Source organism: Sturnira hondurensis, unplaced genomic scaffold (genome assembly GCF_014824575.4).
Source record: "Sturnira hondurensis isolate 20B ecotype Veracruz unplaced genomic scaffold, ASM1482457v3 Scaffold0006496, whole genome shotgun sequence".
NCBI classification, from domain to species: domain Eukaryota; kingdom Metazoa; phylum Chordata; class Mammalia; order Chiroptera; family Phyllostomidae; genus Sturnira; species Sturnira hondurensis.
In genome coordinates, this window is record NW_028079127.1 from 11,673,049 (window position 1) to 11,684,141 (window position 11,093).

At 47.6% G+C, this 11,093-nt stretch overlaps 1 protein-coding gene across 2 annotated transcripts in view; it reads left to right on the plus strand.

Annotated features, from left to right (window-relative positions):
* BEST3 (bestrophin 3) overlaps nucleotides 1-4,180 on the plus strand; it is a 44,377-nt gene extending 40,197 nt beyond the window's left edge. For both annotated transcript variants that reach the window (XM_037049463.1, XM_037049464.1), the window contains one exon: nucleotides 1,976-4,180. In XM_037049463.1, the coding sequence (XP_036905358.1) occupies nucleotides 1,976-2,933 (958 nt within the window). In that variant the 3' untranslated portion in view covers nucleotides 2,934-4,180. The remainder of the gene's footprint in view (nucleotides 1-1,975) is intronic.
* Nucleotides 4,181-11,093: the final 6,913 nt, after the last annotated feature.

Consider the following 11,093-nt stretch of genomic DNA (forward strand, 5'->3'; position numbering starts at 1 on the left):
CCCAGGCGCACTGGCGAGGCAGTCCCAGTGAACAGCTGTGCTTGTTGCTCCCCGTGTCCTCCCTAACTGCATGGGTTCCTGAGGGGTGACCGCACACTGGACCTAATGAAACCCGACCAGCAGGGTCACGGGGCCGCTGGAGCATGAGTCTGCATTTCTCAAGTCAGTGTAACAGAATCTGGGCCGCGCACAGCCGTCGGTGGGCCAGAAGGCTATCTGGTAGCCAAGGGCACGGCTGGGGCTGCAGAATAACAGCATGAGGCTGTAATCGGATGCCATCCCAGGACCTTTAGCCAGTTAATCATCTCAATCACCCATCATTTATTCATAAACAAAAGGAGCGATGTTTTCTTTTCACTGCTCCTTTTGCCCCTTCGGGTTACACCAACAATACACTGCCCTTACTTTTTCCTTTTGCCACACAAAATGCACCTGGCATAGTTAAAGCATCTCATCACTATGGATGTCGACATGAACACGGGACCGGGTCAGCTGGATCACCATTGCTCCCCGAGGCAACGTAGCACTTGTAGTTTAAGGGCAAAGCTTTAAGTGGTTCTTCAAACCTCATTACGACTGTAAAACCAGAGATGTGAGACAAATAACCAGGTAATCTGAGGCAGGAGTAGACCTTACTACCCAGTAGCCCTTATCGTTATTTCAATTATCCATTTTATTTCAGCCTTGAAGAAGTTTTAAAGTCATAGAGTCTTTTGTGTCTTAAATGTTAAAAATTCTCAGCAGCAGCAAATTTGTCAAACTTACTCCTGTGGGGAGCCCACCCGCAGTGTGAGGCCACTCCACCTTGAAGGCTGTCCTGTCTCCACAAGGCCCACATTCCTTCCTCAGACAGAAGCCTGAGGAAGGGCCTCGAATGTCACGGTGGTTAAAGACAAAGGCTTTTGAGTCAGACTTCTGGGCATGGCCTTCACTAGCTACACAACCTCAGCGATTCTCTTTGGGCCTCAGTTTCCTCATCTGTAACCTGTGAATAGTAATAACAGTACCAACTCACATGACTGGTGTAGTAAGTAAGTGGATTAATGCATGGGAGGTCAGTAAATGTCAGTAAACATCGCTCCTTTTGTTAACAGTAAATGTTAGCTCTTATCTGCCGTGTCTTAAATTTAGCCATGATCCACTGTTTTGGGAATTGTATGAGTCCTGGGAAAACATGACCTAAGTTCATCTATAATAACAGAGAAAGAACACAAACTATATTTTTTTTTAATGTTCAAGTCTCTAGATAGGTGATTCTCAAAGTGTGATCCGGAGACCCCTGTAGATCCCCAAGACCCAAGTCCTTAAGGTCAAAATTGTTATTTTCCTTTACTGAGAAGTAATTGATAAAGATCACCATGTAAGTTCATACAGCACGATGGCTTGATCGATGCTGTGAAATGATTACCACAGTAGGTACAGCTGACATCCATCTTCTCATATAGATGCCGTGAAATGAAGGAAAAGAAGAAAATAACAAGGGGAAAAAATGTGTCCTTGTGATGAGAGCTCTCAGGACTGACTCTCCTAACAGGTCCCCAGCAGTGCCATCTCAGCAACACTGTGTCTGTGACACCAGAAAGTTCCTCCTTTTCCACTCTCATCCTTTCATGGATGTGCAGGGGAATTTTCCAGAGGCTACACACCACGTGGCAATGTCATCGCCTAACAGTTAGTGGGATGTGTGCTTGTATCTGCTTGCGTTTCTTAATATTCTCAGTCATCATTTCTAACAGGGTACACAGCGACAGCTACAACCCACATTAAACAAATCTCTCTGGGGTACTCAATCATATTTAATAGTTTTAAGGGATCCTGCAACCAGAAATGCTGGGGGCCTCTGCTCGACCATTCCCAGTCAAAGTCACCCTCCCTACCCATCTCACAATCTCCAATGCAAAAATACCAGCTCATGCTTAACTTTGAGACTCTGCCCCCAAAGACAGGCCTGTGAAGCTGCCATTCTGTGTTTCAGGCTGCCTGGGTCTGACTACCCTGGCGATGACTGGCTGTGGGACAATGAGAAGCATGGCCATCGCCACTCCATGATCCGAAGAGTCAAGAGGTTCCTGAGTGCCCACGAGCACCCCTCCAGCCCCAGGAGCAGAAGCTATGGGAGGCAGGCCAGTGACAGCTCCATGTTCTTCCCTGAGAGAGACCTCAGCCCAGCCAAGGATCTGCTGAATGTGCCCTCGAGGAGAGCCCACCGTGCCTCCCGGAAGCAGTTCTCCCAAGAGGGGAGCCCCAAGCTCTACTCCAGCCTGGGGGAACTGTCCACGATCAGGGAGACCAGCCGGACAAGCACCTTACAGAGCCTGACCCCACAGTCCAGTGTGAAGGCCTCCCCCACCAAAATGCCGCAGGTCCCCGAGGTGCTGATCACAGCACCAGGGCCCACATCGGATGACCCACTTTGGGACTCCACGGCCTCCATCCAGAGCTTTGAGTTCACTGGGGTTCAACCAAGCAGCACCAGGCAGCCGGAGGACCCCGTGGGACTAATCCTGTTTCCCTCAGGGGAGGGGGCACCTCCTCCAGGCCCCAGGCCGCAGACTATTTCAGCCGAAGCTGAGAAGAACATTTTCAGGTTTGTGGCTGAGGAAGACCCTTTTGAGAATGACACGTTCCCGAAAAGGTGGAGTCTCCCGGGGTTCCTGGAGTCCAGCCACACCGCCCTGGGAGGTCAGAGCCTGGAGCCTGCAAACCCTGAGCCGCCTCTTTTACTTGACACAGAAACATCCTCAGAGACCAGCGGCATCACCTTTGTGGCTGGCTCTCAGACCTCTGCTGACGCCCCTGCTGACGCCCCTGCTGACGTGCTGTATTTAATAGAAAACCTGGACACCAAAGAAACGGATATCATAGAATTTAACCACGAGCAAAGGGAGGAAGCTCCCAGAGGAATGCCAGAAAGTTCTAAGGCCTGGTTCTAGTCTAAATGCCCGCTTTCCCAAAAAAGTTCAACCTTAATTCCAGAACACACCTGTGGGCTGGTTAATTTTTTAAGAAACAATCATACTGCATAAGCTATTTAAAATTTGAAGGGCATTATGATCCTGACTTTCTCAGAACTAATAAAATCAAGCTCTTTCACATCATTTGCCACAAAGTGGTTTTCATGGGCGCTACACAGGCCGCAGTGATCTCTTAACCAAATAAGGAATCTTAAATACATGTATGATTTATAAATGGATAGACTGTTAGCTTTGGAAAGCACCTCACAGGTCATAACCCAATCCCCTAGTTTTGCAAACAGGGAGACAAAGGAGTCCCTATCTGTTTCCTTTTTTTCCTTCTTGCCTTCAATTATGAAGACAGGAGGATGGATCATAAAATGCCTCAAAACCCTCATTCTAATCATAATATTTTTGTTTGAGGCTTTCTAACCATTTCACCCCCACTTGATCCACTATTATTACCACTCCCACACTCAAGCTGCATCAGCACCAGATAGCTTCATCTCTCTCCAATTTCCTTTGCTACTTTCATGACTTCATTTTTCTCTCTTCCCCTTTCGTCTGCCATCCTTTTCTCCTCCCCTTCTTCCTAGTCTTGCTCCTTCTCTAATGACTAATCTGTCCCACCTTGCAAGTGACAACATGTTCTCTTGCCAACTCTGTTGCTTTCTTCTTGGCATGATTTTCAAAATATGAGGCATTGGCAAAGCCACCAGCAGAAAAACCGAAGACGTCCGCAAATCCAGCTCAATATACTTCCAGCCCCATGGTCGGGGGGCGGGGGGGCGCCAGTGCCCTCCCAGCACACCCTCAGCCGCCACAGCTGTTTCCTTCTGCGTCCACTCTAGGTCTGCAACACTGGAGAAAACGGAGGCCACGATGGGCGTGAAACACGTGCACCCAAACGCTATGGAACCAAAGAATGTCAAAGCTTGAATGTATTTTACTCAAACTCGTAAAGCAAAAATCCAACTATGTCTCAATGTGGGACCAGTGACTGTATCTGCCAGGTTGTTTGGGACAAGATAGGATGTTGGAGCTGGGGGTCTCGGGGGTCCAGGACGGCACCATGGGGTTGGGTGTGGGCTCCCTCCAAGGAGCTCTGGGGGTGGCTGTCTGTTGAGGGCCCCAATTTTGTCTCGAAGGCCATGTCTTACGGCTACTGCTCTCCTGTTTCTGTCATATGATGAAGCTTGACTACATATGGTTTCAGAAATAAAATAACTCTAATAGCTACCACTATTGAGTGCTCACAGTGTTCCAGGAAGCCGCATGTAATGTTCACAGGAATCTTATGAATTAACATACTATTATCTCCGTTTTCAAGGTGAAGGAAACAGAGGCTTTGAAGAGGTAATTTGACTAAAAACAGCCAGGAAGTGGCGGGGCTCCAACTCAAACCCAGATCTCTCTGACCCAGGAAGTGTGCCCCCTCACTGCGCCACGTGCAAGGCCCTGAGTCTGCCAGCAGTCTGCCCAGAGTCCTGGGGGACACGCTAGGGGGACCAAGTCTGAGGCTCTCCAGCCTCAGAGGCCTCCCTGCTGAAGTCAGCCTGCATCTTTTATAGATGCATTCAGGAGGGTGTTGCTCCACCTTCGAGCCCTGGCCCTAGTTCTCTATATTTTTCTGGAAGAAGAAAGTTGGCAGGGCCCTCCCTTCCCTTCCTCAACTCCCCCTGACATGCAGTGTTATAATTCGCCCATTTTCAAAGGGCATCACAGCAGCCAAACGGACCACCCCAGCTGCGTGACAGCCATGACGCTTCCTTTAACCAACCCTTCTCCAAAAACTAAAAGGAAATAATATCGGAAGAAATGCTATACATCGATGGTTTTCTCTGTTGGTCAATAGTGTTACCACCTGGCGAGGCAGTGATATCGCCAAAGCATCCCATATACACCAGGGGACCAGGCCCCAGCATAACGCCTCTACGAGGCAGGAACCTAACCTTCTCCCAGCCTTGCCCTTTCAGATGTTCCAGCGGAAGACCCTCTACTCTCCTCTCTTTGGCTTTCTCTATTGCTCAAATGCAAATGTCTCTACTTGGCTGCTTGTGAAATATGATCAATTTTTGGTGCCTAAATCCAAGGTGATCAATGATGCACCTTGATAAATAGAATCATACGTTTTGTGGAGCCTGAGGGAGTATGGCCTATCTCCGCCTTTGTCCATTCCTTATGCACCTTCGTCCAAAGAATTATTTAATTTCCTTGGTATTTCATCAAAATCCGCGGTGGGCTCCTGTTTCCTCCTTGCGCTGAAAACTGAGCAATGATCCATTCAATGAGCTATCACCTAGGTTTCTAATTTTTCCAGTAGAACAAGGGGGGAGTGACACGTCATCACTCTTTAATTGGCATTTACTTGACAGACATGACTGATGACTGTAGTAAATTTATCTGATTTACTAATGACACATAGCATCCCTTCATATACTTCTCAATTCTGTTGGGACTTCCACTTTTGAAAATTGCCTTTTCAAGTTCTTTGTCCTTTTATCTATTTTTCTCCTGTTGCTTTTCAGAAGTTCTGTCTGGGTTTTAGAATGATCATAGACCCTTGTTGGTTTGGGACATCACAACAGTCTTTGCCCACCCTTTCTGTGTCTGGTAAAAGGATTACTGGTGTTCTTTGTTGAATAGAAACCCATAATTTTGATATAATCAAGTGCATCAATATTTTTTTATTCTTTTGGAGTTTTGAAAAAATCCTTCCCCACACCTATGTCTTGATTATTCTCCTACCATTTTTTCTGTTATCTTTACAACACTAGGTAGGGGTCCAATTTTATTTTCCTCTATAAAGTGAGCAAGTTTCCCCCAACCCTTCCTATTAAAAGACCAATTATAAATTCAATGGATTTCCTGCAAATCAGAGATTGGTATGAAATAAAACAGAATCTAAGAGAACTAAAAAATAGAGTAGTATGAATGGAAAAGAGAAATCTGAGTCTTAACCTTATAAAACCCTAGCTCTTCCCCACAGAATACAAAATTTCTCCAAATGTATCATCCGCTCTGATCTTCCAACTGGTGAGTTCCCCCCTTTCAGTGTCTGGAGTGTGTAAACTCGTGACACCGCTCTATGCAAAAATCCGCTAAAAATAGGCCTGTCTGCGATCAGGCTGAGCCCACGCTGCAAGAGTAAAGCCTCATACACAAGGAGCTCTTGCTAAAGAAGAGCCAGCGATGGCGGAACAGTGATAGTTAAGGGCCCTTCAACACTCAAAAGAAGGCCGGGTGGACTCCAGACAGGTGGAGTCGCCCGCAGACCGTACTCAGGGCCCTGGATCAGCAGAGGCGGAGGAGGTACAGCACCAGGAGGGCAGCACCTCTCGTTCCTGCTGCCTGAGAGCCGTCCTGGGCCCCCGGGGCCAGCCTGGGTCTTCACCACCCCGCCTCCCCATGCCAGGCTGTGCTCAAACGTGGGTGGATGTTGGGTGTTTGCTGCCATGCTCCGGACACTCGCAGATGGTTTCAGAAGAGAACTGATCTCATCTTCTCTTTATTCCTTAAGAAATGAAACTTTCTGAAATTAGAAGCATCCTTGATATTAATTAGCAACAGACTCAATATTTATCCACATGGTCCTTGGACCCTACAAATTCTAAAGGGAAAAACAATTTTCAAGATTAGAAAACACTTTCAAACAAAAGACCAGATAGATTTTTTTTCCCCAGTGAAAATGGACTTTGATTACTGTTATTACTGAACAATGCGAGAACACAGGCGGGTTCCTGAATGACACAGGCATCTCTCTTGAAGTCAGCTCCTCCTGGCCGGAATTCGGAGGCTCTGTGCCCCCGCTGCCCGCCAGGGAAGAAGGTCCAGGGCTGGATGAGGGAGAGAGAATGCGGTTCTCGCAGGGACAGTGCAGGCGGGGCATACATTCTCCCCACACGGGGCAGCCACGCCCCTTTTTCTGGGGTGTAAGCTCTGCTCACTGTCTCATTCCTTCCGCCTGAGTGGGATCCCTAGTGCTGCGGACAGTGCCTGATACATCTCAAAAAAAATTTGATGAATGAATGCTTGAAGGAAAGAATGAATGGATTAACCACAGTAGATCTAGATCCAAAGTTAGGAAACCTAAAATTTCAATCAAATATGACCACAACCTGAGCTGCGCCATCTCAGCCAAGTTATCTGAACACTCTGGACTTCATCTTGCTCAGCTCTAACATGGGTGGTTAGACTAAGTGATTAAGGGTCCTCTCAATGCTGTTCCAGTGAATTTCTCAAGATCCTATATATGGGAGGAGAAGGAAGAGACAGTTATGATGAACATTGAGAAAATGGAGCCAAATGGCGGAAAGAGATAAAAAGAGAAAAGAGGTAGGGAAGGGCAGAATTAATGCCTACTGGGTACTGGGTGTGCCGAGTGTGCTCACACATCTCTTCAATCTATCTTCACAAGCTACCATCGCTCATTGCATGGGGGGGAAATAGAGAAGTTAAATAACATGCTAAACAGTTAAAATTTCAATCTGGGATTTGAATGTCAGTCTGTTAGGTGCATTGCTGATTCTACGATTCCACACTGCATCCAAAAACAATTAACTGAACAACAGATTAGCTGTTAACTATACGTCCACTCAACCAGCCCCACTGACAACCTGGGAAGGTAGTGGGGAACCTTGGGAGGCCAACATGTATTGGACACGTATTATTATGTGTGAGTGCTACACATCCGTGTTCACACAAGCCTCATAACAAACGATGCGGTGCCACTGTGCCCATTTTACAGATAGGGAAACTGGGGTTCGGGGAAGCAAAATAGGCTGTTCATGTCACGGAGCTGATGACCAGCAGAGCTGGGATTCAAACTCGGGCCTGCCCATGAACCGTGAGGCAAACACATCGTTTTCCTGAAGGACAGCCAGCCCTGGAGCCTCTGTCTCTACAAACGGCTTCCATGCAGCTGCATCTCATCTCACAATCCCTTCCTTCACCAGGAACAACTTAAACTGTTGGATGTGATGCAGGGTTGTACTCCATCATTAGTCAAAGCTGCTTTGGGTGCCTGAAACGAGTCTGTGGATCCAGGACAAGACCCTGAATCGCTCCTTCTCTGTGCACATGGGAAAAGTTTCGGTGCATTGCTGCATCCCCCGACCCCCGGGGTCACATGAAACGCGTGTGCTGCACATGAATTCAACTACGGCCTGGACAAGGGAAAGACGAGCACTTATACACATGTGTAAAGAAAAAAGCCTCCTCACTTCTACCCTTCTCCCCAAGGAACGCTTGCCTCACAGTGAGTGGGAGGTGGCAGACACGAAGCCCACTGGAACAGCCTCAGCTCTGATGTGCGGAGAGAGAGTCTGGTGTTTAACGTTACAATGCTGGAATTTCTCAAGTGGATCAGCTCCTAAGTGCAAGCTCCCCATTTCAGCTGCAGCTCTACTAAAAAATCTTCACTGATTTTCAGCGTCCAGCCTTATAGACTCCCTGAGAAACAGGCTTCATTAGCACCCAACATAGTCTCTTTCTAAGTGATTTTCAGTGGTAATTTTCACTCTACTAATTTTCTCATTATGTGTTGAATGTAGGGCCTAACCCCTACACAAGGTTACAGATACGTTCATTACCCAAGAGTTGATACTGGGGCATTCCAGAAGTACCAGCTTCCATGAAAAGAAAGATAAGAGTAGAAGTATTTATAGCAATGTTACTGAGTCTGGTTTTTTTGCCTTTTTTTTTTTCCACACTGAGCAGAATAACATTTATCAGTAAGTTCCTTTACTTAATGGCCTGAGACAAAATAAGATATAAAATTTTGGTCCATGGTGGAAAACTGGTGGTTGGTAGTTTGAATCTGATTTTCTGAATGCTCTCTCCTTGCCAGGATTCTCCAGTTTACCACAGTCTCCACCACTCCCTATTGCCCTCCATTAGGCCTGCTTCACTCAGTTGTGGCCTACTTGATCCTGGTGGGTGCCTTGAGTTTTCAATTCTTTTACTAATGCATCACCAGCTCCATGGAGACCTCAGCCATTGTTTCATCCCTAAACTGTGCAGAGAGGGAAAGAATAAGAAGATGAAAAGCCAGCACCTCAGGTCATCCTTCTACTTACTGCTGTAATCTCCCAGCTGCACCATGTGTCTCCCCACTCAGACATGTTAAACCTGATTACTTTTCTCTCTCTGACCCACCTCTCTGGGTACAGCCTTGGTATCTCTCTGGTCCCATGACAGTGCAAATCATTCAAGATGCAAGGACTCCTAGCACTAATCACCTCGATTGACCAGGTCCTATTGGCAGCAGGCCTTGCAGGAATGTCAGATCCCAGACAGCCCAGGAACAGCATGTCATTTCTGTGTCTTTCCCACCGGAGTAACTTGAGCCTCTCCACTCACCTTCATGTAGCCGCAGCTGCTGCTCACAGTAGCTGGCAGGCTGGTCGTCTCCTGTGATGGGTAAAGGCAGCCCAGAGCCTACTATTTTCAGACACCAACCTCAGGACCCATGGGTCAGTCCGGGGTCAGCTCCAGAGCAAGTGGCACAGGGCTGAGTAGCAGGGACAACTGCAAGGAGTGGGGAGACGAAAAATTACATAATTTTTAAAAGTCAGCTTCAGTCTCCTAAGGAAAGGGCGAGTCAGTAAGCAGACAAAGAAGAAACGCGAAGAGCTGGCGAATGCTGTCGGTGTGGGGAGAGGATGGCTGGGAGGAAGGTCAAACATGCTCAGTGCTTGGGAAACAAAATCCCTAAAAGGCCCAAAGGATCAGAAGTTGATAAAAGACAGGATCTCAGGAGAAACACCAAATACAAGGGACAAGAACTCTCCTGCCCTTGCCAGTGTGTCTCAGTCGGTTGGAGTGTCATCCTGTACACTAATGGTCATGGGTTTGATCCTTGGTCAGGACACATACCCAGGTTGTGGGCTCAATCCCTGGTCAGGGCACCTATGGGAGGCAACCAACTGATGTTTCTCCCATTGATGTTTCTTTCTCTCTCTCCCTCCCTTCTTCTCTCTCCAAAATCAATAAACTTTTTTTTTAAAAAAAGAAAAGAACACTCGTGTGTTGGTGGACACCAGCTTTGTGTGGCCAGCACCCAGTCCAGAGCCACTTCCCTCAGAGTGTACTTCCAGGGGTGCTCAGGGAGCCGGGGGGAGAAGCCCTGAGGAGCCTGAGCACAAGAGTAGGAAGCCCGGTGTTGGATCAGAAACGACACTGTACCCCAGCTGTCCCTCAGCACCTGTGGGGTGCCTCTGGCCGCTAGGACAGTGCTCTGCAGCTGCCTCACCTCTGTTACCCGAGGCCAAGGGGGTCGGTGCGGCCTCCAGGCACTGCTTCTGCAAACACCACTATGTTGTTACCCCACCAAACACAAAGCCAAATGAGATAAGGGTGCAGCTCCTGAAATCCAGAGCTGCCCAGAGTGGGCGGCGACCTCCAGGACTCGAAACTGCTGACACTCACACAGTCCCATCCCTCCTGGAATGAGCAGGTGAGGATCACGTGGGCACTAGGCTACCCTGCACAGTGCCAGCTGGGTACCAGGAACGCACCTTCCCAGTGTTTTTTTCAGTGGCGAAGGTTATGTAAGACAGATCAACAGTCTTCTGGGGTCCACGGTGTACCAGGGGTGCAGAGGGCAGGGTGGGCTCATTTTAGCCTTGTATTGCACTCACAAACCCACATTCCAAACATGGTCAGGTTGAAATACTGGCTTCGCCACTGCTTGTGAAGTTACTTAACCTTTCTGTGCCTTGGTTTCCTCATAGATAAAATGGAGATAATAGTAATCCCCATTATTGTGAGTATCTAATGAGTTCATTCATACAAAACTCATAGTACATGGCCTGTCGTATAGTAAGCACTTAGTGCTTGCTGTTACTACTATGCTGGTATGTTATTAAGTAGTGTGGTGAGTAAGAGCCAGGACACTGGGGTCTATTCGGGCTCAGACACTTCCTAGATGGGTGACTCAGGATGAGTTACCTGATATGCCTTTGCCTCAGTTTTATCAACAATAAAATGTATTTAAAATGTATTTATGCCAGTGCTTTCCTTATCGGGTCGTTTTAAAAAATCAAGTGATACCTTGGCTGGTGTGGTTCAGTGGACTGAGTGCCAGCCTGTGATTCAAAGGGACGCTACTTTGATTCCTAGTCAGGGCACATGCCTGGG